This window comes from Ornithodoros turicata, chromosome 1 (genome assembly GCF_037126465.1).
Source record: "Ornithodoros turicata isolate Travis chromosome 1, ASM3712646v1, whole genome shotgun sequence".
Classification (NCBI taxonomy): Eukaryota; Metazoa; Arthropoda; class Arachnida; order Ixodida; family Argasidae; genus Ornithodoros; species Ornithodoros turicata.
Genome location: NC_088201.1, coordinates 131,730,327 through 131,757,397, shown reverse-complemented (window position 1 = coordinate 131,757,397; position 27,071 = coordinate 131,730,327). Strand labels below are relative to the sequence as shown.

General features: G+C 43.5%; 2 protein-coding genes across 7 annotated transcripts in view; one reads left to right on the top strand and one right to left on the bottom strand.

Annotated features, from left to right (window-relative positions):
- The window catches only part of LOC135378601 (RNA polymerase II subunit A C-terminal domain phosphatase-like), a 64,605-nt gene extending 50,425 nt beyond the window's left edge, over nucleotides 1–14,180 (bottom strand). The window contains exon 1 of the mRNA XM_064611673.1: nucleotides 13,917–14,180. Coding sequence (XP_064467743.1) covers nucleotides 13,917–14,155 — 239 coding nt within the window. The 5' untranslated portion in view covers nucleotides 14,156–14,180. The remainder of the gene's footprint in view (nucleotides 1–13,916) is intronic.
- Nucleotides 14,181–14,362: 182 nt separating this feature from the next.
- Nucleotides 14,363–27,071, top strand: part of LOC135378600 (uncharacterized) — a 42,604-nt gene continuing 29,895 nt past the window's right edge. The window contains exons 1-4 of one of the 6 annotated variants that reach the window (XM_064611670.1): nucleotides 14,363–14,871; nucleotides 17,619–17,712; nucleotides 18,989–19,152; nucleotides 21,656–21,789. In XM_064611670.1, the coding sequence (XP_064467740.1) occupies nucleotides 19,015–19,152; nucleotides 21,656–21,789 (272 nt within the window). In that variant the 5' untranslated portion in view covers nucleotides 14,363–14,871; nucleotides 17,619–17,712; nucleotides 18,989–19,014. Of the gene's footprint in view, nucleotides 14,872–17,618; nucleotides 17,713–18,985; nucleotides 19,153–21,655; nucleotides 21,790–22,304; nucleotides 22,421–27,071 lie in introns of those variants that run through there. The other 5 variants (XM_064611669.1, XM_064611668.1, XM_064611667.1 and 2 more) reach the window with 5 other exon arrangements.

Genomic DNA, 27,071 nt, shown 5'->3' with positions numbered 1-27,071 from the left:
GACTTTATGAAACGCTTCATGGACACCGACGAAGATTGTGTGAGAACGAATCAAGGTTAAGAATAAAGTGGACTGTGTTTCCCACGAGACATCCTGCCTGTCTGAACCCATGCTGCAAAGCACAAAAAAACAAAAGAAAAATAAAACAAAAGAAAGTTTGTTCCAGATATTTCACGACATGTAAAAAAACAATATGTTCTAACATTTTAAAGCAGACACTCGTGAAGGATGTAGTCATTGCTAGCTTTCTTATTGTTCCCAGATTCGAAACCCAGAATAACCCTCCCCATTTTCATGTCTTTGGTCATGCCTTTGGTCAGGCATGACTCTGCAACTGATTGTGAGAAGCTGTATAAGCTAAGACGATACTGTATCTCTTTTATACGATATAAATCTCTTTTGTCATAATTAAAGAGGCACTAAACAGCTCGACGAACATCCTCTAATTATTATGCTCAATGAAAGAATGCAGCCCATTTATATCCAAATATAAAATTAATTTGATTCTAGCAAGCATCTTTACCACGAAACAATGATATTCAAATAGCATAATCCGCGTGACACTCTCCTTCATCCTTCAAGGTGTCTACTAAGCTGTAGCCTTCAAATTCCCTGGCTTTTCCGGGTTTTCATTGACTATTTCAAGCGAATTCCCTGACCAATACCAAAGGGGAACTTGGTGCCTGCTGCTATGTTTTGATACACATCCTTCATAAAACAAATCATTTATTGAGAAATTAGTAAAACTGCTCTACTTTTCTGCCTCTGAGCTTATCATATTGCAGAACTGCAGAGGTGGGGAGTAATGCATTACAAAGTAATGCATTACTGGTAATGCATTACTTTTGAGTAATGAGTAATGGTAATGGATTACAGTTCGACTGAGTAATGCAGGGTGGCATTACTCATTACTTTTGTCGAATGTTCATTGCGCCATGCGAAGATTTGGAACATCCATGTTTTCTTCAACCCGCCTTTAACAATGAGCACAGGGCAACATGGAAAGAGAAAGGCGCGGCCTGGGGAATTCTGCAAGGGTTCAACAGTCGGCGGTGTGTGTCACAAGTGTCTGCATGATGATATCACCGATTTTCTCCTGTGTGCATTTGGAGTAAAGGATATAATCAGTGAAATAGAAACATAGCCTCTATGAAGGTAACACGTAATTATTGCTGTAGTGATTCACTGTTTTGGTATGGTACCGTGTTAGTTTCTCTTGTGCTGTCAAAGGTAGTTTTTCTGCCAGTTTTTCTGTAGGTTGGGCTTCATCCGCCGGCTCGATAATGCTAGAAAAGGCATCTGCAGTAAATCTTATCTATAGTTCTTGCCTATCAGACTCGCTTCTGCAGGGATTTAGTGGCACCAATTTGGGGATACTTGGGTGGCTATTGCCTATAGCAAAAAAAAAAGCAAGGGAAAAACTTTTGCATAGCATCTTTGAGGCTTATTCCCTAAAATGTAAATGTAATGCCAGAGTAATGCCATTACTTCATTAAAGTAATGACATTACTAATGCATTACTAATATCCAAAAAGTAATGAGTAATGTAATGCATTAGTTTTTTATGCAAGTAAAGAGTAATGGTAATGCATTATAAAATAAAAGTAGTTTCCCCACCTCTGGAGAACTGCTACTCGTGGCAACGCTACTCGGGCGGGGCCACTCAACCACTCATCAGCACTCTCGATTCACTGAGCACAGGTTGGTAGACAACCTGATCCTCGGAAAGTCCCGTCACAACGTTCCAACTAGAGCTCTCTATTAAACGTGTAAACGTCGAAACGTTTTCTTAAGAAACGCATTTTGTAACACGTTTCACAGATTAAACGTGTTCTGTTAGATATATGTTCAACAGCACATATACGTATGTAAACGTTTTCCCAGTATACATTTAAACGTTTTCGTTTGCATAAACGTACAGCGGCACGTATACATGTACGTATATAAACGTTTTCCTAGGAAACGTTTAATAGTTTTCTTTTGCATAAAAAGTCTCACGGTACGAATACGTACGTAAACGTTTCTTCAGGAAACATTCCCTTTTTTTCTTTTTTGGTTACTATAAGCAATAGATCACATGTGCGTTAAACACCGTTATTGTTCGTTATTTGTATATGACCGCGAGGGTGATATTATTATAAGGAAGAAGTGAACTGCAAATTTTCGTTTTTATTTTTCTTTCCTCCTCTAAACACTACAGCTTACTTTCCTTCAAAGACAGTGCAGGATATCGTTAAAGTGGCATGTTACTTTGTCCCGCTCATTTGTGATCGTCTTATGTTTAATAAAGAACAGTCACAGCGCAGGGCACATTTTATTCTGTTTCTTTGTGGTTAATAGAGCGTTGCCATGACCCCGTTCGCAGCGTACACTGAACTCAGCTTTGCGTGCACTCATGGCATTGGGATCGCTGACACTCCAAAAATGGAGCTTTATCTCATCGACATTGTCCAGCAGAATTACAATTCTGGGTGTTATCCTTTTCTCCATCACAATTTGTTCATAACGGGAGGTGTACAGCTCTTTGTGGGAATTCGCGTCAGTGCATGATGCCACAAAAGTCGTGCTCATCCCTTTTTTTCCCGCTCTGGCGCAAGAATGATATCATTGGGGACTGTGATTGGTTCTTAACGTATAATTGGCAAATGTTCTTGTTTTAGAGTGCAAAAGTGGGAACCAGTAGGAAAGAGCAGGTTACATGCTTCAGGCTAAAGTAGTCCCTCAAGGTCACAATCTTCCATGTTAGTCCTTTCACCAAAATACTACTCGTGTAAAATAGATAAATATGGAATTCTTAGTATAAACTACCCAAAAGATTCAAACGTCATCACCGCCATTACGAGCTCGACATGTTTCAAACTGTAGTGAAACACGTCGGTTCATAATGAAATGTACGACGAAAATGAACACAAATAGGGTTGCTTAAAAGCCAAATATGAACTGAAGTAATAAGCTACTTATAAGACAATGAGAAACTGGCGTAGTTGGTAATTGCTGATGGGAACCATGGACGCGCCAGGCATAACGGGGACAACTTTTGTCTCTGTCCCCGTAATGCCTGGGGCGTCCATGTTTCCCACTGATAAAGATAAGAAGTTGCTTAAACAGCTATTCGTTTCGAAAGGCGTTGCGTTTCGTATTAATGAGACTTCGCTTCTCTTTGACATAACATTCAACCACTTCATTATAACAAAACGCTTAAACGTTTCGCATTAACAAAACATTTAAACGTTGCACACAGAAACGTTTTCCACACTATACGTGAATCTAAACGGCGTATAAAACGGTTAAACGGAAACGTTTTAAACGAAAATCTGAAAAACGTGTTAGATCCCAAGCCCTAGTTCTAACGTATAGAGACACCTCATTCCAGGCGCTGGAGGTGGGGGAGATTGTTCTCTCCTAGCCAATGACGGGCCCCACTGAGGCAAACCACAGCTTGCGAAGGAACCGGTTGTGGGAACGTCGTGGTGACCTCGCGGAGCAATACAGCACTGAAAGCATTGTGCGCACATAAAATGGAACACTGCAGGCTTTTGGTACCGTTTGATCTGGCTACCCCGGGTTTGACAAGTGGAAAGACGCTTAGAATTGCCTCCGCTTTCCGATCTTACAACAAAATCAATGTATAAGCGTCCCGCATTTTGAATGGTTCATGGTGTGCAATGTCAAAATGACATGTGGCCATTGTGGCCAGGGCACAGCAGGGCGGGGCATGAGTGCGAAAGAGCGCAGTGAATATTCGGTTTGGAGCAATTATTTACATTTTTGTGACAACAATTCTTGGAAAACTTTCCCCGTTGGCAATGAATCACACTGCATTAGAAAGAAGTGCACATTGTATACCTGTTTGGTGCCCCTTTAAGACCTTCGTGTCGATACAATCCAGCTCTTTCTTAAAGTTATTATTCGCTGTTAGCACTGCAAAGCAACTGTGTCTATTAGCAGCGTACAAACGTGGAAAGATGGATTGAGGACAGCAGGTAGGAGTGGGGGACAGGAGGGAAGTTAGTACGCATCCTGGACAGACTTTGGGGAAACTGTGCCGACATTCACCTGGAAGGTATGCCGGGAAACCCAGGGAAAATCTCAGACAGCATAGTCGGTGCGAACCCATGTCACCCCCCAGTCTCGATAAGAAAAGCGATCGTCTTAACCACTATGCCGCGGGAGCTGATCACAATCTGGCTCCAAGCTTGCAGAGGTTTTAACGAATATGATTATTGTACGAATGCCACGAGGTGTAATTTGGGCCTTTCTGATTCACGAAAAAGGGAAAAAATGTGTCAGCGCTCCCTCTACCACCCTCAATCAGGAGGAATTGTATTATCTCAAAAAGTAGGTCGGATGGGTTGGGGAACATGTACCTGCTCTGGTATTTAAGAGTGTGTGTGTATTGAACAGTAAAGTAGTCGTGAGTTGCAGTTCGTCCTGTCTTGTGTGTGCCTTTTGTCTGTGTTTGTGGCTGCGGCGGTGTGAACTTGTAATTTTGAAGTTTTCCGTACATGCTAGCTCTTGAGCTGTCACATAGGTTAATTGGCTCGATTTCGTATAAAGAAAAAAAGATGTATGCTAGACTCAGATGGCATGTTAGCTACAGGCACCAGAGCACCGTTTGGGTAAGGGAGCTGGATGCAGTCATCCTTTATAAGGGATATAGACCTCCAGGACTTACTGCGCTTGTTGGTAAGAAGTGAAGGCAAATTGTATGCAAAATATTTTCCAGCATCGAAAATAGCTCGAAATAAAGTACTGCTTTGGAAACCAGTAGCAAAAGTGGCTTCGAAATGGAAACAAAAATAAGACTAGCTCTTTTTATGCGTCAGAAACAGAAACTATATTATTTTTCTGAGAAGTATCGGTAATCAGAAAAAAATGAACGTATCTTATTCACATTACTGTTTGAAGGAACGGTCGCATCATGAAACCCATCTATGAAACAGATATCACTGTGTTCGGCGCCAACTGACAATGTACTTCTCCACTTTATTCATCCAATGAGTGCTTAGATACTAAATACTGTAATAGTAGTTACTTTTGCTGTCTTAATAATTCGTGAATTCATGGCAGAGCGCATTTCAGGAATATTTCGCAGTGTCACGACCGTAAAGGAGCACTAAAATGCAAAAACAAGTTCATTTCAAATTACGTTACACACTATGGGTGCGTCCGAATAGTCTCAGATGCGTCACCGCACACCGCACACCGGAAGTGCCACCATAATGGTGCGCCATCCGAATTCTCCACAGGGGCACATGTGCGTCACAGCAGGCGCACTTTGGGAAGTCTCCTCCGATGCAGACTTCGCGGAGTGCGTTTCGCGTTTCCCGCTTCTGCCGTGTTTCGTGGGAGGGCGCGTTCATCAAACAGTTAGTTTAGCAGACGACAGTTTTCGGCGGGCGGCGTCTCTTTTGTTTGCAAAAATGGCGGCATACCAAGATAAATGGGCATATCGCGAAGGCGAAACAGGGCGGAACAATTACGCTTGCGAGTTTAGTCTCTCATATTAGCACTGAACATTTTATCCTTCGTTCTTTGGTTAATTTTAGAGCGACACGAGTTTTCGTACCTCTCCACGGGAATGAGAAACACCTGAAGATCGGCTGGAAGGTCTAGAAAATCGGGAGGAACGCCCAGAAGATGAGGTGATCAGTGATAGGGAACCCGGGAGGCGCCCCCCTGCCAGTCCCCAACAAATATTGAAGTAGAAATGTTAAATGCAACACGAAAGCAGACTGAACTTCTCCAACGGTTTTATGATTTGCGAATAGGTTAATAAAGTTAGAGACAAATGCTCCCCGTGCGGGATTGTCGCTTTCAGCTTGGATAAGTTGTCAGAACACAACTGTCGCTCACGAGGTTGCATGATGGGTGTCATGCACGATTGCAGGGTGCCTTGGGCAGGATAAATGCGCAGCAAGCCAATCCCAGTACTGCATCACGCTACTGTTGTCAGAATTAGAGTTCTCATCGTCTCTTCTCTTCCGGGAGTGCTCCTTTTGGGCACATTTTGTACTACGCTTTGCTAACTTTTCGTCCTTCCGTCAGTTGTCATGCACAACTTCTACACACATTGTCTGGAATGTCTACCTCACTCTCTCTGCGCATGTAGATAAAATGCAAGACAAATGAAAACTGTCTCGGTGTCCATGCTCAATTCCGAGAAATTATTGTCGTCTGCTACTACGGCTTGCCGCACATCATGCTATACGCTCTCTGGAGCCTTTTTTTTATTAAATAGACGTTGCAGACGATCAGCACCAGACGGCGCGCGTAGCGGTGCTCAGAGTGCTCGTCCGAATACTTTGGCTTGAAGGCGCACATGTGGCGCACACTATGACGGCATGTGCAACGCATCACTATTCGGACGCGCCCTATGCTAATGTTGTTACATTCGTTCTGACAATGGGACGTTCGTAACTTGTTATCATAATTCAAAACTTCGATTCCGTTTCAAAGCCACAATATGCTTGCCACAGTGAACAACGCTTCAGCTCCTGCATCAGTGTTTTTAGTCGAACATGCGCGTGCCACACCATGGACCATTCCCTGTTAAAAACGTAGTGCGCGTTGCAAAGCGGACTGGCGTTGCTATACATGGATAAATGTTGTCAGTGGAACATTCGCGAGAACTGTTGTTGGCTACGGGCTACGCAATTGAGCGCACTATCCCTTTGCCACCATAAACCAGTTTTGCCTGTTCCCCCGGAGAATTGGGGGAAGTGCCAATGAAGGAGCGGCCAAATCATGACTGAGCCAGGAGCAACGCTTTTTCAGGGCCCAGAACAGCCAAGTAGCAGACATTTCTCTGGACTAATCAGCGAGCGCAGACTCCATAGCGTCAGCGCGAGGTCGCAGGCTGGTACTGCTCTCCACCACCGCTGCGCACAGTCGCTTTTTGCGGCGTACTTTAAATTCAATTTCTGCGATAATTATGACTCTGTGGTGCGAATTACTTCTCATGGTGCATCTTGCTGGCCTACTTAACAATTTTATAGGAAGAAAACAGGGTGTTAAAAATAAATGAAAAAAAAAAAATTTGATCGCAAAATTCACGAAAATTAGGTCCTCGCGAAAATTTCAGCTTTCGCAGTAAAGCAATTTTAAAGATGAGCGCTACTTTCGCGGACACAGAAGCTCCAGTGGCGTGACATCACTCCCTAAGCAGAGGAGTGTGAGGGTGGCGCTCAAATGAGGAAAGGTCCCGTAACTCTATGAGACACACGCACAGCTGCAGCATTCCTTTTATCAAAGTCATGCCCTTGTGGGTCCTTAGGGAGCGACATTTTCCGGTTTTTCCATAGAAGGAATTCTGGCATACTCTTAATATCGGGCGTCTGTTCTTGTCATGTATCCCATTGAATAACAGTCAAACTACGCCGCGATTTCGTGGGGGCTTTTCGATACCGCGGTCAGTGGCTCACGAGGAATACAATGGCACTATACTTTTTAAAAAAAGTTGGAAGGTGTACAGAACCGTGTAACCAGGTTCATTTGTACTGATTATTCACCTCATACTAGTGTATCTGAACCGGATAGGACCCCACAATTTGTCGACAAGACAAAATGTATCCGGGCTATGTCTCCCGCACAAAATGCATTACCACCCGTCAAATCCTCCCCGTTTGCTTCACCCTGCATCTCATATATCTCCCCCGCTTGAATCACCTACAAAAGATTAAACGCCCTTATTGCCGCTCATCATCTTACCCCTCTACCCATCTACCCCTCCGCCATGTAATGCCCAAAGGACCCTTGACGCAAATAATAGATAAATAAATAAACAAATCAAATGGAATGGATGTGGCCATCCCTTTAAAGGAGCGCTGAGGTGACCCCCCCCAAATTGTTTTGTCTTTCAGTGCAGAGTGCTCTCCAACGAATAAAATGAGTTTCTGCAAAAGAGCTACTAGCACAGGTGACATACAGAGCGAGCGCAAGGGCTCTGCTCCACACACCTTTGAGAAATTCTTCTCCTCATGAAACAAGCGCATCGCAGAACGAGAGGATGTCTTGACGTATATACTACGTGACATCTTGCAACTTAGAATAACAATTGGAACCAATTGCATGCTATCGAAGTCATATATTTAGACACTTAGAAGTTTTGCCCGATATACAGGCTGTCTTAGCAAACTGAGAATATATTTAAAAAATATATATATATCACTTTTTCCGAGAAGAAATCAACTGCAATATAGCATATGCTGGAGGGCACACCTTAGGAGGGCATTAGCAAACTCCTAAGGCAATGTCTTAATTAACTTTCAGTAATTAACCTTTTTTATTATAAAAGCTACTAGGTTGTCCCAATGAGAACATATATTCCTTTCGGTCACCTGATACCGGAGCTGTTTTCAGAACAAAAATACGTTTGATAGATTGTCCGCAAAAAATTTGTGGAGGAACACCATTTTTTCTTTATTTTGTTCATTGCACATCTTAGGAGACCGTCTTTCCTCCACCCCCAATGTGAGAGGGTCGAAAGAGCACACTGTCACCTCTTGTGTCCTGGAAAAAGATTAAAAGAAAACAGAAAATGCAGATAAGGGCAGTTCCGATAGAGATTTGTGTCCCCCGAAAAAACTCACAAAACCATGGCTCCACGCGTTCACCCTTAACTCGCCACTGCAGGTATAACAAGGAGAAGGTATCATGCCACGTCACCGATGACGTTATAAGCAGAACTTGTTCTGGCTCGCCAGTCAGTGGGGGTCAGCCCCTTGTCCCTTTGCACGTGCAAACCAGTTTTGGCAGTTCTCTCGGAGAATTGCGGATAGAAGGAGCGGTTGAATAATTACCGAGCCAGGAGAAAAGCATTTTCAGAACCCCGAACAGCCGAGTAGCAGATGAGAGGGGAGTAGCAGACAACGTTTCTCTAGACCAATTCTCCTGACAGCGTCAGCGTGAGGTGCCAGGCAGATCACAGGCTGGTACTGCTCTTCACCACTGTTGCGCACGGTCGCTTTTTGCAGCATATTTTAAATTCAATTTCTGCGATAATTATGACTCTGTGGTGTGAATTACTTCACATGGTGCATCTTGCTGGCCTACTGAACAGTTTTATAGGAAGAAAACAGGGTGTTAAAAATGACTTCTGCGCTACTTTAAAGCTCATCTTCGATGCATGAGGCTGCACTGTACCTCTCCACCCTCTCACATTGGGAGTGAAGGGAGGACACATCGCTGGAGATGCACAATGAACAAAATAAAGGAAAAATGATGCTCCTTCACGAATTTTTTGAGGACGATCTACTGAACAGATTTCTGTTCTGGAAACGGCAGCAGGCACCAGGTGACCGAAGGGACCACATGTTCTTATTGAGACAACTTCGTAGCTTTTGTAATTAAAAAGTTAATTATTGAAAGTTAATTAGGACATTGCCTCAAGAGTTTGCTGGTGCCCTCTTAGGGAATGCCGTTCAGCATATGCTATTTTGCAATTGATTTCGTCTCGGAAAAGGTGATACATGTATTCTTAAAAAATCTGTTCATATTTAGCTGGGACATCCTGCATGTAGAATGCAATATTAATGTCATTTACAAAATTCATATATTTTGTAAAAAATATATACAGGGTGTTTCACCTAAAGTGATAAAAAATTCGAACTGGCGACGTACTTGCCGGAAGAATGTGGTACTTTTGGCAATTACCTTCTGGAACTTTTTGCTGCCATTTAGGAATGCTTTGGACAATTTTTAATTGAGGGAAATTTATTTTTTAAAACTTTGAAAATTGCCAAGCCAACCTCACATTGTTTTTACAGAAATATGAAGTCCTCTATGAATAAAATAATGGGTGCGCACAATCCTCCCAGTCCCACAATCCTCCGGCGAGTATGTCGCCACTTAGAATTTTTCATCGCTTTAGGTGAACACAGTGTCTTTCTTTTTTTTGTTACGTGCCACAGAATTTTTATAAAAAACTATGAGAGCAGGACAGATGTCGTTTTTGCCATTGAGTTATACGGCCAGGCGGACACCCTCTCTAAGAAAGTATGCAATTGCAAGATGACTATTTACGTAAAATTCATTAATGACCTCTTTAATTAGGGGTTTTCTGCCAAAACGAGATAGCAGAATCAGAGACTGTCCTCGTTGAAAGACATTCCACGGCTAACAAATCCTGAAGGAGGCACGTGTGCTAAAATATCCATCCCCGCATTTTGATATGCAAATGAGCAGAAACCGAAACCGTGGAGACTGGGAACGCATGGGGTACAGCGCCCATTCCATGTCACAGGACCACGACATGGAGTGGTGGAGATGATTGGAGAAGGTGTCATGAGTAGGCAGGGAGGAGTAGGTAGTGTCAGTAGGTAGTAGACGAGATAATCCGCTTTCCAGTCCAGGTAAGCCTCAGTTGGCGTAGATGATGTGCTTTTTGCTCATTTGGATAGCAAACAAAAACTGCTCATATCTTGAAGCGCAGAAACATTTCAAAATCGGTGACAGGTGGAATAGCTTTCGACTACGAGTTTTTAATCCTTCCATCTCAGTTTTTCCTAAAGCTCATTAATTAATAAGTTAATCATCGGATTTTAGTTAATTAGTCATCAAACACTGATGTGACTGGTTAGGAAAGATGTCCACCAGGCCAGGTATCGCCCAAACAGTATATCTGGGGCTCCATATATTTTTAATAAAAAACCTGTGGCTCCTAAAACAAAAGACACCCTGTATATATCGGGAAAATGTCTAGGTGCCTAAAAATATGACTTCAAGTGCACGCAATTGGTTCCAATCAATATTCGAAGTTACAAGAGCATATATCAAAATGCAAATGGTATCCTACGTTTGAAAATACGGAAGTATTGTTCCATGGCAGAGGCATGGGAGGCTTATTGTACAAGGATGCACAGATAATCCGAGAGGCAGCAGACACATGCATCAGTGTTTCTTCTGTTGATTTTCTAGATTCTGTTAAGAAGTTTCTGGACAAGGCAAAAACTGGCTAGGCGGCATGGATGTGTTCCGTGATATCCGTCACCGACAGTGCGTAAATGTATTTAAACAGGTTCAATAAAGGAAATCCTGACTTCGTTAAGTTCAGAGTGCTTGTGGTGTGTCCTTTAGTTTGACCTTGTTTTAAATGCACTCACCCAGCACTCAGGTGCTTTAAAGGGACGGTCTCGTACAGCCGTGGCGATTCCGAAACTTAGCCAAAACTAGTTTCACGAGTACTGTACACATACAACCGTCAAAGTTTCATTCCGAATAACCAAGTCGTTTTCGAGGAATTTGTCGAAACGTGCCATAATAGCAGACGACGAAAGCCGCGCTTCTCTCATGCATACGTCACGTATGACGTCGTCCTGTGGGTATGTCGTCGTTGTCATGGTAATTGTAACTTACAGAAGCACCTTGGGTTGAGTCATCCCCTTTGCTCTCGAAATAGGGACATTCAGGCATATACCTCCGCGAGCGGAGAATGTAGTCCGAGCATTGACTGTGGGGTCTCCGATAATGTGGCACATAATCGGATACATGGAAGCTAGGTCACGTGTTTTCTTTCCGTGAGTATTTAATGCAGTTTTTAAATAAACACACACTCCTTCTCCATGTACGTCGTCAACGACACTTCATTTCGAAGCATGATCAGTGTACAATGGGGAGTGTAATGGAAGCGCGCATAATATATTTTTGGTCGGAGCTGTAATGCGACCGCGCGCGCCAATGACCAGCGACTTCAGATTTGTGATTGTGGATGGATGGGGTTCTCCTGCGACTTTTAACTCGTCTCTGAGGATTAACATAGTTGTTCTAAACCATAGTTTGTGCTCGCTTCAAAGAAAAGAATGTTCGAGAGATTGTGGAGGTCTCCCTAATCTCCTCACTGGGAGATAAGTGTGTTAGTCAAACTTCTTTGTCTTACCAGTCGAGATTGACTATCTTGCAGGAGACTAACTTTTGTTGGAGCATGTTTATCCTCACCTTTATCACTATCTGTGTCCTACTTTCTTGCGCCTTTTAACTGACGTATTGTCAATAAATCCTTTAGTTGTGAGTCTGCAGTTCCGCCGTTGTGTGTTTCTACCATTGTGTCTCCGTCCTCTCTTTGGCTGCAAGATTTTACTCATGGCTATGTACCAACTACCCCAAATTTCTACCTTGGTGTTCTAAACCACCATGCTTGCCACTTCTTAGAATGTGCGTTTTTCACCTGAGAACTGAAAGAAAATGTACTAGAGTTGCCGCAGTGCCCAGTAACTTCTGAAAGTCGTCTGCTCACGCCGATGCACTAGCGCGCGCAAAAGCAGACGATTTCTGTATCCTATCACAGACTTACCCCCAGGGCGACGTGGCCGCTCTTATTGTTGCCAACACAGATTGCGGCATGCTCTGCAATCTTTATCAATTTAATTTGGTTATTTAATAACTGTGGCGTGTTTTGTCGGGTAAATTAGCAGTATTCGATTTTCAATAAAGGACAATCGAATGGTACACTTTATGAAAGGGGCAGGGGGTACGAGACCGTCCCTTTAAAAGAGTACAGAGGGCCATCCAAAAAAATTTCAGATTAAGACATCAGATGAAAGTGTGTGTCATTATACAGAATAGCGCGAAAGGTTTTGATGTGTGCAATTTGTTTCCCAGAAAAAAACTCACATAAACATAGCTCCGCGCGTTCACCCTTAACTCCAGCAATAACGCGGATGAGGAGGTATGATGACACGTCACCGATGACGGTATAAGGAGACTCGTTCTGGTTCGCCGGTCAGCGCCTTGTCCCTTTGCCGCCATATACCTGTTTTGCCAGTTCTCCTGGAGAATTGGGGATAGAAGGAGCAGCCGAATCATTACTGAGCAAGGAGAAAGGCTGTATCAGAACCCTGAACAGCCTACAGCGGACAGACAACAGCGGAGTAGCAGACACCATTTCTCTAGGCCAATCAGCGAGCGTTCTCCTTATAGCGTCAGCGCGAGGTTCCAGGCAGATCACAGGCTGGTACTGCTCTTCACCACTGTTGCGCACGGTCGCTTTTTGCGGCATATTTTAAATTCAATTTCTGTGATAATTATGACTCTGTGGTGTAAATTACTTTGCATGGTGCATCTTACTGGCCTACTTAACAGTTTTATAGGAAGAAAACTGGGTGTTAAAAATGACTTCTGTGCTACTTTAACGCTTTTAGCTTCTCAAATAAACTTGTGAGTCCCTCGACAACGTGGTTTTGTCTTGTTACTGACCACAAGCTTGGTTCAGCAACATTAATAAATGCATCCATGAGAGAAGCAGTATGTGCATAATGAACATATATGAACCGTTTCATTCCCCACATCACCAGCAGCAATGGGGGTAGAGTATCATGAAACTCCCCAATTTTCCTATCAAAATAAAGTTGTTTTTGTTATGAACCCTTTTTTTTTTTCTTCTTTCGTTTCTAAGCAGGAACTTGTGTATGATTTGGTACGGCAAAAGGATCTGCAAAGACTGACGTTACAGCTTAGTTACAAACAAGTGTGGTGCATTTTGTCAAAGAAATTAAGATTTCCTAGCTCAGCTGCAAGAAATGATATGTACTGTACACACTTCTTATCTAGAATACGGCAAAAAAAAAAAAAAAACGTTGTAAACAGCATTCTATAGAGAGAGTGCTATCGAAATGTAACAAAAGGAAAAAGGAACGAAGAAAAGTACGTAGACAATGAGAATGTAACAGGATTTGAGAAAAAATTCAGCTTTGCAAATGACTTATGCTCATCTACACGTCCGCGCACCCGCATGTCACTTATAGAACATAACATCGCAGCAAAAATACGGCGGAATTAAGGCTCCATAATGTGAAAAGGCAGAGTCTGGGCACAACTAGGCCTTCCACATTGTGAAGTAAGAAAACACCAGCTGACCTTCATCTATATCATACTCTCAGTTAATATCAGGCACCTATATGTCCGAAAGTGCTCTATCTTACCCCGGATTCACCACGCTACCTTCTTTCGCTACAAGCACTTCCACCGTGCCATCGTGACAGGACTTGAGCTTGAGCGGCAAGTCCGATACAACCGAAGATGAGGAATTTACGGGCTCGTAAAGCAAAAGTCCTGTCCCGTGAGACAACCTGCTACCTGATTTAATTCTCCACTTTAAAATCCTGATCGCAGCATCACCCGAGTGCACAATTTGCCCTGCAGATGCAGCCATGCTACACATGTAAACATCGTTAGACTGCAGCGAATCTTACGAACGCGCTTACGAATCTTATAAACATATAAACAGGTGTTAGTAAATGTCCAGTGTGATGTTATGTTCATCATAATACTATATTTAATTTTTTTTATTTTACAACTGTCTTTTGAAGCATGGAACGAGAAATGGTAATATTTTGGACGTAATTATTTTTCTGCGGTAGCGCCGTCACGTGCGTTGTTGTGTCCTTGGCGGGATGTACGCATGTACGCTGAGCATCAATTTTCGTAATCGATTCGAAATTGCTTGATTGATTCATGAAGTAGTATCGACAGAGATAAATGTTCCCAATCGATCGATTAATTTTTCTGCGACCGGAGCAGTTTGTTACAATCTTGAGAGGCAGTTGTGGCGCGCCGGGCAGTCGACCCAAAAGTAGCCGAAGGAAATCCTAGAAATGAAAATTGCAGTCCGAAGGAAAGCAAGAAATTAAAGTTGCATTGTGAAAGTGAGACATGATTTCACGCTCACGAAAGGAGTGACATATTAGAATTATGTCACAATGTCAGTTACAATGGAGTGCGGTAACCCATCCTAGTGTGGCGAGCGGGGAAAACGGAGTCAACAAATTACGTCGTGATGCTTGCCTGCGTGTGATAAGATACTATACACATTCGGTCAAGCCTAGTGAGCGTGGAAAGGTCGCCTCAACGTGCAGTGCATGTCATTTGTGCGACTGGGTGAGTTGGCAGTGTTTTTGCATGCTAAGCTTAATCCTCAGAAGGATGGGAGGGTGGTTGAATACTGTGTGTTGTTTCGTGCCGTCAGTCGTGTAAATTCGCGAGGAACTCGCGCGGAAGGCGAAATAACCAGATGACGAAAAAGAGTAGCACTCAGGCTCAGCGTGTGAAGTTCTCGAAGTATGCTCCGGGGATAAGATCCTTGAGTCTAAAAGAATTCATAATTGTCGCCGTTTGCAAGTACATGTCAACACAATGGGACTGTTGAGTGAGATTCTGAAACAGTGGCGCAGCAAGAAAAATATGTCGGGGGGGGGGGGGGGGGTTTACATGGGGAGGGGGGGTTTCACCCTCAAATCGCCGGCTGTGCCACTGTTGTGAATAGCCTGTGGCACATGCAACATTGTCTCTATTTTGTTGCATGAAGTATTTTGTACTGGCATGTGATGCAGGCAACTGTTTCGTGTGCATGTAACAGGAAACTTAAGTTATGTTGGCGTAATTATTCTTACTGATCAGTGCAACCAAAAGAGAATGCAGATGACTCATACTGACGATTACCTCATCACTAGTATGAACAGCGTCTACCAACTGCCCCATTAATTATTTTGTTTTTACGTTCACACTTTTACATTCAGAACTGACCCACTCACAACTACGCATTTGCATTAACATGCAAAAATACTGTTTGTTGCAATTGCGGCTTCTGAAGTAGCCTGCGAGGGATGGAGTATATCTTTTGTGCACCACTGATAAGAAATGGATCAGGTGTGCACAGCGTCTTGCTGTCCACTTTGGCCGTGTTCAAGTACAAGATACAGTACCTAAGGCTCAAGGGCAGCATTGCTGTTGCCTTAGTGTCTCATGCAATGAGCAACAGGGCATGATGAGGACCATCGTGATAAGCCACGCACTTCTATACCACGTGTACACCGTGGTGTCAAGTGCATTTCAATTCACAGTTCTAATTAACTGTGCTATCTCTGGATGAAACCATGCACTTCATATACAGGGTGTCTCAGAAAACGTGTCATTGAATTATAATAAAAAAACTACACCACCTAGAGTCATGTGGTCAACGGTGTTCTTACTGGGTTTTCGCCACCTCCTCATGTGAATGTCGTGTAACACAAGTTTAATTATGTAAATTTTTGCGAGCTTAAGTCGGAAATTTGCCTAGTAAAGGTCACTTTTTTACCCCACCAATGTGAAGAGCGTGTCTAATTTAGTCAAATTAATGATAATCCACAGGGATATTCACGAGCTATCCCATCAGAAAAAATAGCCGAACATTATGCGCTATGGAAGTCGCACAGAATAGCGCATGACGAATTTTTCAGCGCAATCTTTGTCAGTCCGACGAAAGGAGGTTGGAAACCCAGCCCTCCCCGACATCGTAGAAGGAGATAAAACAGGCACGGCTTATCACGTCCGACTTTCGCTGGGATAATGCTTTCCCTCTCCCAATTTTAGGAACTGTTACTTTTTCTACTATCACTCTGTGGGCTGGCTTCGGAACCTCCTTTCGTTGCACTGCGAGCGATTGCGCTCAAAAAGTCATCGTGCGCTTTGGTCCGGTGCTCTGAAAAGCATGATATTCGGCTATTTTTTGTGATGGGATAGCTCGTGAATATCACTGTGAATTATCATGAATATGAGTGAATTCGGCACGCTCTTCATATTGGTGGGGTAAAAAAGTGACCTTTACTTGGCAAATTTCCGAGTTCAGTTTGCAAATATTTACATAATTAAACTTGGATTACATGACATTCACGTTAGGAGGTGGCAAAAACCTAATAAGAACAAATGCTGTTGACCGCATAGGTGTCGTAGTTTTTTTTATTATAATTCAATGACACGTTTTCTGGGACACCCTGTAGAATTTACAAAATGTATAAATAATGTTCCTTTAATGCAATATATTTAGGGAGTGACTTTTTCGGGTTAAACCCGATTCCGCCCGGTCATTCCCCCCTCCCGAACTGACCTCCGACCAATTCGGGTTAAACACGATTTCTCCCCGAATTCCAGTCACTATGAAATCCTCAAGTGACATTTCCACTGAAGACAAACAATGGTCGCCACGTGTAACACATGTAAGAATGGGTCACTTACATTCCCAGCAATACACTCATGTGTGTCAACACTGTCTATGCCTTCGGGGATTACCGCTCGAAGGTCACGATCCCGCAAAAAAACAATAAAAGAGAGATTAGGAAAGGACTTAATAGACAAGAGGAGAAACAAACACACCTGATAACACCCGAAGGCACAATTATCGCCCGATTTCTCCCCAAATTACAGATTTAAAAATAGCGCCCGATTTTTACCCCCCGAATCTGAGAAAGGCATTTAACCCAAAAAAGTCACTCCCTGAATATATTTAATCCTCCTACACTTTTTGCATAAATAATGTAAAATTGTGCAACATTTTTGCCTGCGAGGGTACGCTATTGCTAGCATTGGGATTCCTTGGGTTATGCTCAGTTGACTTCTTCTTCTTGTAGCATTTGAAAAAGAGTGGGAAATTATTATTATTCAATGCAAGAAATGCTGAAAGAACTAGGTAGCCAATTGATTGTCAGTGAAGCTCCTAAATTGCATTTAATTTAATTGATTCCAAAGGCCCAAGCAAGGTGTTACATGGGAGTGTTTGGTACAAGTAACAGCACATGTACAAAACAAAAAAAAAAAGAAGGAAAATGGGAAAAGGGAAAAAAAGTAGTGAGAGAAACAATGCATTACAGGAACATGTTAAGGCACTTCGAAAATGTTCAATGGGTCTGGAAACGATTCTCTAGTATTGTCAGAAGAGGCACTTCAAGCAAGACTTTCTTTCAGGTAAAGTATGGTAGTTGAAGAGGAATAGTTGTCAGAAATGAAGTGGGTGGCACAATTCTGTCTGTTTTGACCTTTGTCTTTTCTGTATTTTCTAATTTCAGCTACTAATTACACTTCAGCAAAATACAGTGTGCATCAGGAACCACGTTTAAGTTCTGGTGTCAATCTGAAGCTTGTCACATGTTATGCCATTTTAACAGTGTACATACATGTCAGGCATTGTGTGCAAACCTGTAGGAGAGATCAGTGGCATAGCCAAAGATCCAAGGTAGGGCGGGGGGCTCGATACAAATCCCAAATACCTGCCCAGCTTCCAGGGATCTGATGATGCGGGGCTGATGATTGTAGGGATGACAGCGAATCAGATTGCAGAGCTGAGGAACCATGAGTGATGACACTCCAAGAGGCCTGAAACGCACTTAGAACTGCTTTGGCGTTTTTCGAGTAAAATAAAAATAATGTTACCCAAGTCAGTGCAATCAATAGGAGCTTAGGAGAGCTAGGTACTTACAGTAACGTTGTGTAAATGACAGTGGACGCTTACTTACGCATTATGCAATAAATAGAAGGCCTGGTGACAGCTTGCAATATTGTGTTTCACTTATCCAGATATTTTCTCCGGGAGTGGAGACGTCCAGATAAACGGGGGTTGTCTGTAGCTTGAAAAACTCATAATTTCAAAACTATTCAAGAATGCTGCTTAGATTGAGGCTGGGAACTGCAAGAGCTCTTGTAGTCGTCACACTGACCTCCCCCCCCCCCCCCCCCTCCATGTATATGATTTTTATCTCCTCCTGTATCTCCTGTTTATGATTTCTACGATTTTTATGGGTCGTCCGGATGCAGGTTGGGGAGGGGGCCCCCTCCACCACCCCCAGAAGCCCCAATAGCCACAAAAAATAAATTGCACCTTACAAGCCTTAGTGTGCTGCGAGTGGTGGTACTGCATTATTGTGCGCGTACATATTGCATCATCCTTCATATATATAGAAGCAGCATAATATTCTTATTTGATTTCGTGTTGCGTAGAAGGTTGGCCTCACAAGGTGGCAGGGTCTGAAGCAAATAACATCAGAAATTGCTCAGTGATTGAGTTTTGACTAAGGAATGAACAACATTGGCTGGAAGGATAGGAGGGGGAAAAAAGGCTGTGAGAGACTGCTTGTTATTAAAACAAATAATGCACGAACCAGGGGATTGTGGGAATACTGATTCTGCAGTCCATCTCATACATTCATGTAGTTTGATCTTGTGTGTTTTCTATTTATTTTAGCAGTGTTGTAACTGTGCAAAAGATGCAAGATGGATGTGGCAATGCGGTTGCCCCAGCCCTTGGACTTTGTCCGGGACACGTACGAGAGGCTTTCTCAAGACATGGCCTGGTTTGGCTGTGAGCGAGTCATCGATGTCAGCTGCTGGTTTGGGCAGATCACTAGACAGGTGAGGCAGCAGAAAATGCATCGGCTCTTCTCTCACTCTTCATGAGTGCACAAAGGCAAGCATTTCCTGGTGTATAAAATGTGCGTTAAACGTACATTGTAAAAAGTCTCCCAAAGAGGCAGTGCATGTTATATCAGGGATGGGGAAGTTACTTGACAAAAGGAACACATGATGCATAATGTAAAAACCCCGAGACTAGGGAACACGAAGGGACAGACACAGCACGAAACATGAAAGACACAACACGATGAGACTTCATGTTGTGTCTGTCCCTTCATGTTCCCTAGTCCCGGGTTTTTTTGCATTATGCATCATCTTCACCAGCTCGCTTGCTTCCTAGCCATTTTTTCATTGTCAAAAGGAACACGTTACCAGTTAAGTTCCAAGTTAATAAAGACCAAGAAAATAAACTTAAGAGTCTCTAAGCTACTATGGAAAAGTAGTGAGTTACAAGTTACCTACACTGTTTAGTTTTTGACCCCTCTGTAATTAATTCAGGTATTGATCTCTCAGCGTGTGGTGCAAGACGTTTTAATACAATTGCCGGCCGATATTTCTTACCTTCCAATTTTTCGGACAAACTCTCGGCACCGTCAGACACCCCATATTGTCTATGGATTTCCGCTTCTAATATTTGGAACCGTGATTCGGACGGACTACTCATCTCGCTCTGAGCATGCCTGTTTTTTTTTTGTTTTTTTTTCAACAGCAGAGAATGGATGCACTACAGTGTGTTCCAGGACTCGATAATTTAGACCGCACCACCAAGGAAAAACAGAGTGACACGGTGCATGGGTAAAAGCGCGAAGGCAGAGCTTGGGGCTCGCTAAGCTGAACTGCGGGCTTACTAATGCAATTCCCTCCTCATCTTTCAATTTCTTTTCCTTCCATGAACAACAAGGTTCCTGCATTTTTAGTTTTAAACAGTACAGTAATATTTTTAAATAGCGGCTCACATCCTTCACAATCTTTTGTATGCTCCCCCAATGCACTATAAGTTGTGTTCAAATTAGCAGAATGTTCTTTTAGCTTAGTGTTAACACACCTGGTTGCCTGGCCTTTGTAAACTTCACCACATTTTAGTGGTAAACTGTAAACTCCACCCTTATGACAATTAGTATTAGTAAGTAAAATAAGTGTTTTACTTTCCTCATGAAGGCACTGAGCGATTTCCTTTTTGCAAATATTACATCTAAACCCCATAATGCTTAGAAAATTTCCTTAATCTACGTCCAGCCTTATGTACATATAGTATAGAGTCATCTCTCGATTATCCAGACACCTCCGAAGTCGTCCCTTTTCATCCGGGTAGCAAATTTCCGGATAACTGAACCAAGCAATCTTCCCGAAAAACATGAAAAATTTTGAGATATCTTTATAGCTCCAGAAAAGGAAACGAGGAAAAAATTGTTACTTCAAAGACTCATGCGAATTGAGCTGCTTGAAATTAGTAGGCACGCATGTGCCAGAATTTTGGCCACAGCCACAACGGCCGCTGCATCACCCTGCTGTCACCTGGCCTGTCCTTGGATCGGAGAGCGAAATCTCCCCCACCTCCAGCGCCTGGAGAGCGGCATTGCTATATGTTGGATGGTTGTGACGTCACCCCTTTCCAAGGATGAAAGAGAGGCTCACGCAGATTATGCTCTTTGAATGACATTGTTTCGTGGTAAAAATGCTCACTAGAAGCAAATTACTTTAGTATTTGGATGTCGTGAGCCACGTTACTTCATGGAGCATAACAATTGGATAATGTTCTTCAAGCTGTTTAGTGCCCCCTTAATGCCTTAATGATGAAAGTAACACGAAAAGGGTTGCAAAATTAACCATGACAATAAAAGTTTACATAAGCCCTACTACTACATATGTTAACAGTGGGTTAAAAGAACATGCGGCTACTTTGAAGAAAACTTGTCGTACATTGGGGAGCATACGGAAAATTGAGAAGGATGTGAGCCACTATTTAAAAATACCACAGTACTGTTTAAAAGTACAAAACAAGAAGCCTTGTTGTTGACAGAAGCGAAAGAAATCGAAAGATTTGGTGCGAATTGCATATGTAAGCCTTATCTAAGGAAGTTGGTAACTTCATATCAGGAAGAATATTTCCGGTTAAACACGTGGAAACACTGGCTTGAGAAGAGGATGAGTAGAGTAGTGTATAAAAGGTTTTGCTTGTGAAAGAATAAATCTTTGGTTGGCAGTTCAGTGCGGTCATTGTTTGTCAGTACTTGTACGTGGCTCCAATTCGATCCAAAATCAATTCGTTTAATGCTCCTCTTTTAAAAAAGTGCACGCCTGCAGTGTCTGGTGTCTGCCTAGCCAAACACTCCTATGTCGAATGTGACTTGTAACCTTCATGGCTAGTCCCTCGAACCGTTCCATGCTCATTTAGAGTAGAGTGTCAAGAGTGCATGTTTGAACCCAACGAAGAGCACAAGTGTGAATCTTGTCCTACTGAACATAACTCCCCAATAATCTGTTTCTCATCTTACGAATGCAGGTGCTGCAGCCTCTGTGTGAGTCACGGCATGCACACATTGTTGCGATAGACAGAGCGCCAGAAGCCATTGAACTGGCTCAGTTACGTTTTCCACATCGAGACATTGACTACCGTGCGGCAGACATATCAACCAGGTTAGTTTATTTTATCCAGTTTGGTATCACTGGCAGGCAGGTAGAAACCAGAGCAACCATGTAAAGACTTCAGGCACAGCAAGTTTGCTAAGCGTATCCCAGTAACACTGTGTAAGAGTTCCATCACAACAGTACCTTGCTGAGCTCTGTAGGTGTTGTGTTCATCAGAAGGAATGTTTTTCAGTGCACATGGGACATTAAACCATGCTAATATGATTCCTTAAGTAGATTATAAATGAAAAACAAACACAGCCAAACTTGCTTTGCCTAAAAAGTGGATTATAGCACTGCTGTGTAGTACGAGTGGTGTTCAAGTCAAACCGGGACCTTTCATTTTTCGCAAAAGTAAAATGAATTTACAGGCGATAAATTAGTTATATTTTTCAACGTAATCTCCAGCTGCACTAATCCCCTTGTCCCAGCGTTTCACGAGGGCTTGGATGCCAGCAGCGTAGAAATCCTTATTGGCGCGTAGCAGCCATGATCGAACCGCATTCTTCACCTCATCGTCGCAGCTGAAGTGGCGGCCCCCAAGGAACGCCTACAGTGGTCTGAAGAGATGGAAATTGCTGGGGCGAGGTCTGGACTGTGAGGGGAATGTGGCAGCAACTCCCAGCCAAGTCCCTGTAAGGTGTGTGTCGTGAGATGCGCGGTATGCGGGCGTGCATTGTCCTGTAGGAGGAGGTCTCCTTTGATGATGAGGCCTGGCAGCTTTTGCTTCAGCGCCTTATGCGCATTCCTGAGAACCTGGCAGTAATATGCACTATTGATCGCACTATATGCACTATTGATATCGAGACATGTTATCCGTCGGTCCTTTAGGATCAGGCGCTCCACACGTTGGATGTTCTCAGGAACTCTGACACTGGGCTCTGAGCCGCCCCGTCTGGGATCGTCCTGCACTGATGTACGGCCGTCTCGGAAACGTTTGCACCACTCAAACACTTTGCTGCGGCTAAATGTATCGTGGCCATACTGAGCCTGAAGTCTTCTGTGAATTTCAGATGACTTTACGGCTTCATTCACGAGAAACTTCATGACAATTTGCTGTTCGATGTGCGCGCTCAACTCGTTGTCGGCCATCTTGTCCAGCACGTGCCTTCTGTTTTGCACAAACTTTGGACGTGGTGAATGCGGAGGCCTGTCGCGTGTGAAAATGACGAAAAAGAAGTAGCGCGAGCCATTTGTACACTCAGGAGACAAAAAGTCACGGCTTGACTTGAACGCCCCTCGTACATTGCACGCAATACAATATAGAGTGAAACGTCGTTAATGCGTATCTGGCTAGGACACGGGAAAAACAAGTACTAAGCAGTAGTACGGCTTAACCGAAAACTCGAAATACAAATCCACGTACCTGCTTCGTGGAAAAAAAGAACAATGTGTTCCACATTCACTTTTCAAAAAGAAAGTTTGTTATTATCGCTGGATGCCGAGGTGGCCTTGCAGCAATGATGGCGGCTTCAGATGCACCAACCTTACTGGCGACCTGTTCAAGACGTTCCCTTTTCCGTCAAACTGCCGCGGTACGTCCAGCGCTTGTGCAGCTTTGGTGACCATTGGAAGCTGGTTGAAGCTGCACTTGTTAGGATCTTTTCCTTTGCGTTCCACACTCCACAAACTGTCTTCAAAGGAAGGCCTCTCTCATGTGCGAGTGTGGACTTTACGCCTCGCTCGATGGTATGAATGATGTCTAGAGGTTCGCGAATATTCAAAATTTTGAATAATTATTCGAATAATTCATAATTCGAAGTGCGTTTCGAATTGAATAGTCATATATGAGAAGTATTCGAACGTTCGAATAATTTTTCGAATAGTACTGAAGCAAGGTCTTGGCAAGCGGGCTTCACCTCATTACATCCAAGAGTTAGGTGAAGCCCACTTCACGTTACCGCAATTTTTTTGTTTCGTTCTGCAAGTCTGTTTCGCATCATTACACTCGAGTGTTAGGTAAAGCCCACTTTACATTGTTTACAGTATTCTGTCACTAACGTTTACAACTTCTGTGACCCTATGGTCAACACAGTACTCTGGGCACTGCATATTCCAATAAATGTACTCCCAACTTTCAGAGTTATGTTCAGTAACAGATGGAGATATGTGCAGTTCTTAAAAAAATATACAGGAAATTCACGATGTAAACATCGAAATGAGGACACGCACACAAAGCAGGCAGCATGGATAATGTTGACTAACTTTCAATGCAGTTCATCCCACTAATGCAGTCTACCATACACAACACAGGGACCTTTCTCTCACAATACAGTAATTCCTCGTTATAACGAAGTCGTCGGGACCGAAAAAAAATTCGTTATAAGCGGTATTTCGATAAATGCGGGAACGCCTAAAAATGCTGCCAGTGGTGCCCGAACTGCGCGCAAACAACAGTATCCCAAAAGACACATACCTTAGGAAGTTATCAGCACTTTTATTTCATTACAAAAAAGTAGGGCTGTGCGAATATTCGAATACTCGAATACGAATCGAATACTAAACACTCGAATTATTCGATTCGCGAATCGAATATCAGGTATACAAATTTTCGAATATTCGACTATTCGTCGAATATTCGACTAATTTCGTGAATACATCTGCCCAAATTGTCAAAAAGTACAAACGACAACGCACTGCACAATAAAAAAAAAAACGCAATTGCGACGAAAACGTGTACCATACGCGTCCGAACCCAAACCGAAACTGCGCACTGCCCGCTTCTACAACTCCGGGCACGAGAGGGTGTCGTGGGCGTCAGCGAGTGCGTTCCCACTCCGAGCGTTTGGCGGGTACCTTGTATCAGCGGCGCACCTAGTTTCGTTTCCATTTCATGCGTTTCGAAGGCTTCCTAAAGATACAAAACATTTATTCAAGTCGCTATGAGCAGGAGCGCTGCAAAGAGTGCCATATGGCAATATTTTACGAAGGTTACGTCCGAAGACGCTAAATGCAATGCGTGCGACGCCACACTCAGGACACCGTCAAGCACGACAACGCCACTTGCGAATCACTTGAAGAACAAGCATCACTCCTTGTATGTTCGTTTTCTAGAGGCAGGAGGTAAGAAACGGGCAAACGAGAAAGTAAGCTCACAGCAGACATTACAAGCAACATATCAAAAGCGAACTCTGCCAGAGAAGGAACGCAATAACACAGAGAATTGCGAGAATGCTCGCGATGGACCTACAGCCGTTTGACATCGTCGAACACAAGGGGTTCAAAGAACTAATCGCGTATCTTCAGCCCTTGTACAACATACCACATCGCACCACGTTTTCCAGAAGTGTGATCCCAGCATTGTACGAAAGTACAGTGCAGAATCTAAAGAAGGAAATTCGTGATGACGCTGAAAAACGACTGCAGTCTATTTCTTTTACAACTGACCTATGGACGTCCAGAGCCAACCACAGCTATATCTGTGTAACATGCCACTACCTGACGTCAGACTTTCAAATCAAGACCATGACCTTAGCAAATGTGCATATGCCTGAAAAACATAGTGCTCTTAACATTCAGAACAGACTTGCATCTGTGATTGAAGAGTGGGGTCTTCCCACAGAACAGCTACCTGTGTTTGTAGTGACAGACAATGCCAGAAACATTACTTCTGCTGTTAAGGCTATGGATGTCATACACCTTCCATGCATGGCTCACACACTCCAACTAGCAATTAAAGATGCTAAAGAGCAAACCACTGGAATAGGCGCACTGTGCAAGAAGGCTCGTGCTATAGTTGGGCACTACAAGCATAGCCCACAAGCACTGAGGAGGCTCAAGGAATACCAGCAAAGAATGGAGATTGCTCCAGTGGGGCTTATCCAGGATGTTGACACACGTTGGAATAGTGAATACGACATGATGTGTAGGCTGCTGAAGTTAAAAGAAGCAATTGCACTTGAGCTTCTCTCATCTGACACTGGAGTTGAAAACTTGACCCCAGGTGAGTGGGAAGCAGCATGTGGTATGGTGACAGCTTTGCAACCGATTGCAGAAGCAACAAAAGGACCGAGTGGGGAGAAGTACAGCACTATTTCATCAGTGATACCATTTCTGTATGGATCTGAAGCTGTCCTAAAACAACAGGTTGTTGCTGAGGGGCAAGCCTCTCTATTTGCAGCAAATTTGCTAAAAAGTCTCAAAGTTCGCTTCGCTTTCCACACTGAACGTAAAGAGCTCCAGATAGCTACAGCATGTGACCCACGTTACCAAGATATATTTTGCACGGAGCCACTGCGGCGTACCCTACTGGTCAACACTGTTGCTGCAGAGATGCCGACAGGAACTCCTTCAGTGGCTGAACAGCCTTCTGCATATGGAAGCCACCACACTGAGCCATCTTATAGTTCTGTATGGGACAGCATTGATCAATTGCGCACCCATTCGAACAAGAAAGCTACAAGCCAAAGAAGTGACCATATTGTTGAGGAAGTAAAAAGTTTTTTCTCAATGCCTGTGATCTCCCGCAAGGAAGATCCCCTTCACTTCTGGAGGACAATTGGTAAGGTGACCTTTCCTAATCTTGCAAAGGTCGCATTGAAATATCTAGGGGTACCAGCAACAGAAGTTCCAAGTGAGCGTCTCTTTTCAGTTGCTGGGAATACTGTAACAGTGAGAAGAGAAAGCCTCACACCACAGCATGTGGAACATTTAGTTTTCCTCCACAACAACCTATGAGCTGTGTAGGCTTCAACTTGGATTTTTGGGTGCCTCGACTCTTCTTTTCATTATGCCATGTATACTTGACCCTGTAATTGTAACATTTTGGTGCTGAAAATAAATATCTGTTGCGAATATTCGATATTCGATTCGATATTCGACATTTGGTTTCCGATTCGATTCGGTATTCGATTCGACTTCAAATATTCGGATTCGCACAGCCCTACAAAAAAGAGGTGAGCTGCGTTTGACGTGCGGCCTTGTTGGGCGCCAGGAAGGCCTCCTCCAGTCTGTGCACGCACTGCAGGAGGCCGTCGTCACCACCACCAAACTCGATTTTATTGCGGATCAAACGGAGCATGTCCCGTGTCTCAGCCGTCGTTGGAACTTCAAGGGGCTCATGATCCAAATTATCGTCACTTTCGCATCGGCGTCCTATCACAGTGTCCACAATATCCTCGTCCGTGGTAGAACAGACGACGGGGACATCTGCATCTTCAAGTGCAAACGAAGAGAAGTCGTCGTCCGCCTCCTGTTTGATGAGCTCATGCACTCGCCTGTAGAGATCGTCGCAGTCCTCTGTCTGGGCTCTCGTTCATCGTGCACACGACCCCTGGAAAATCCGGCGTGCG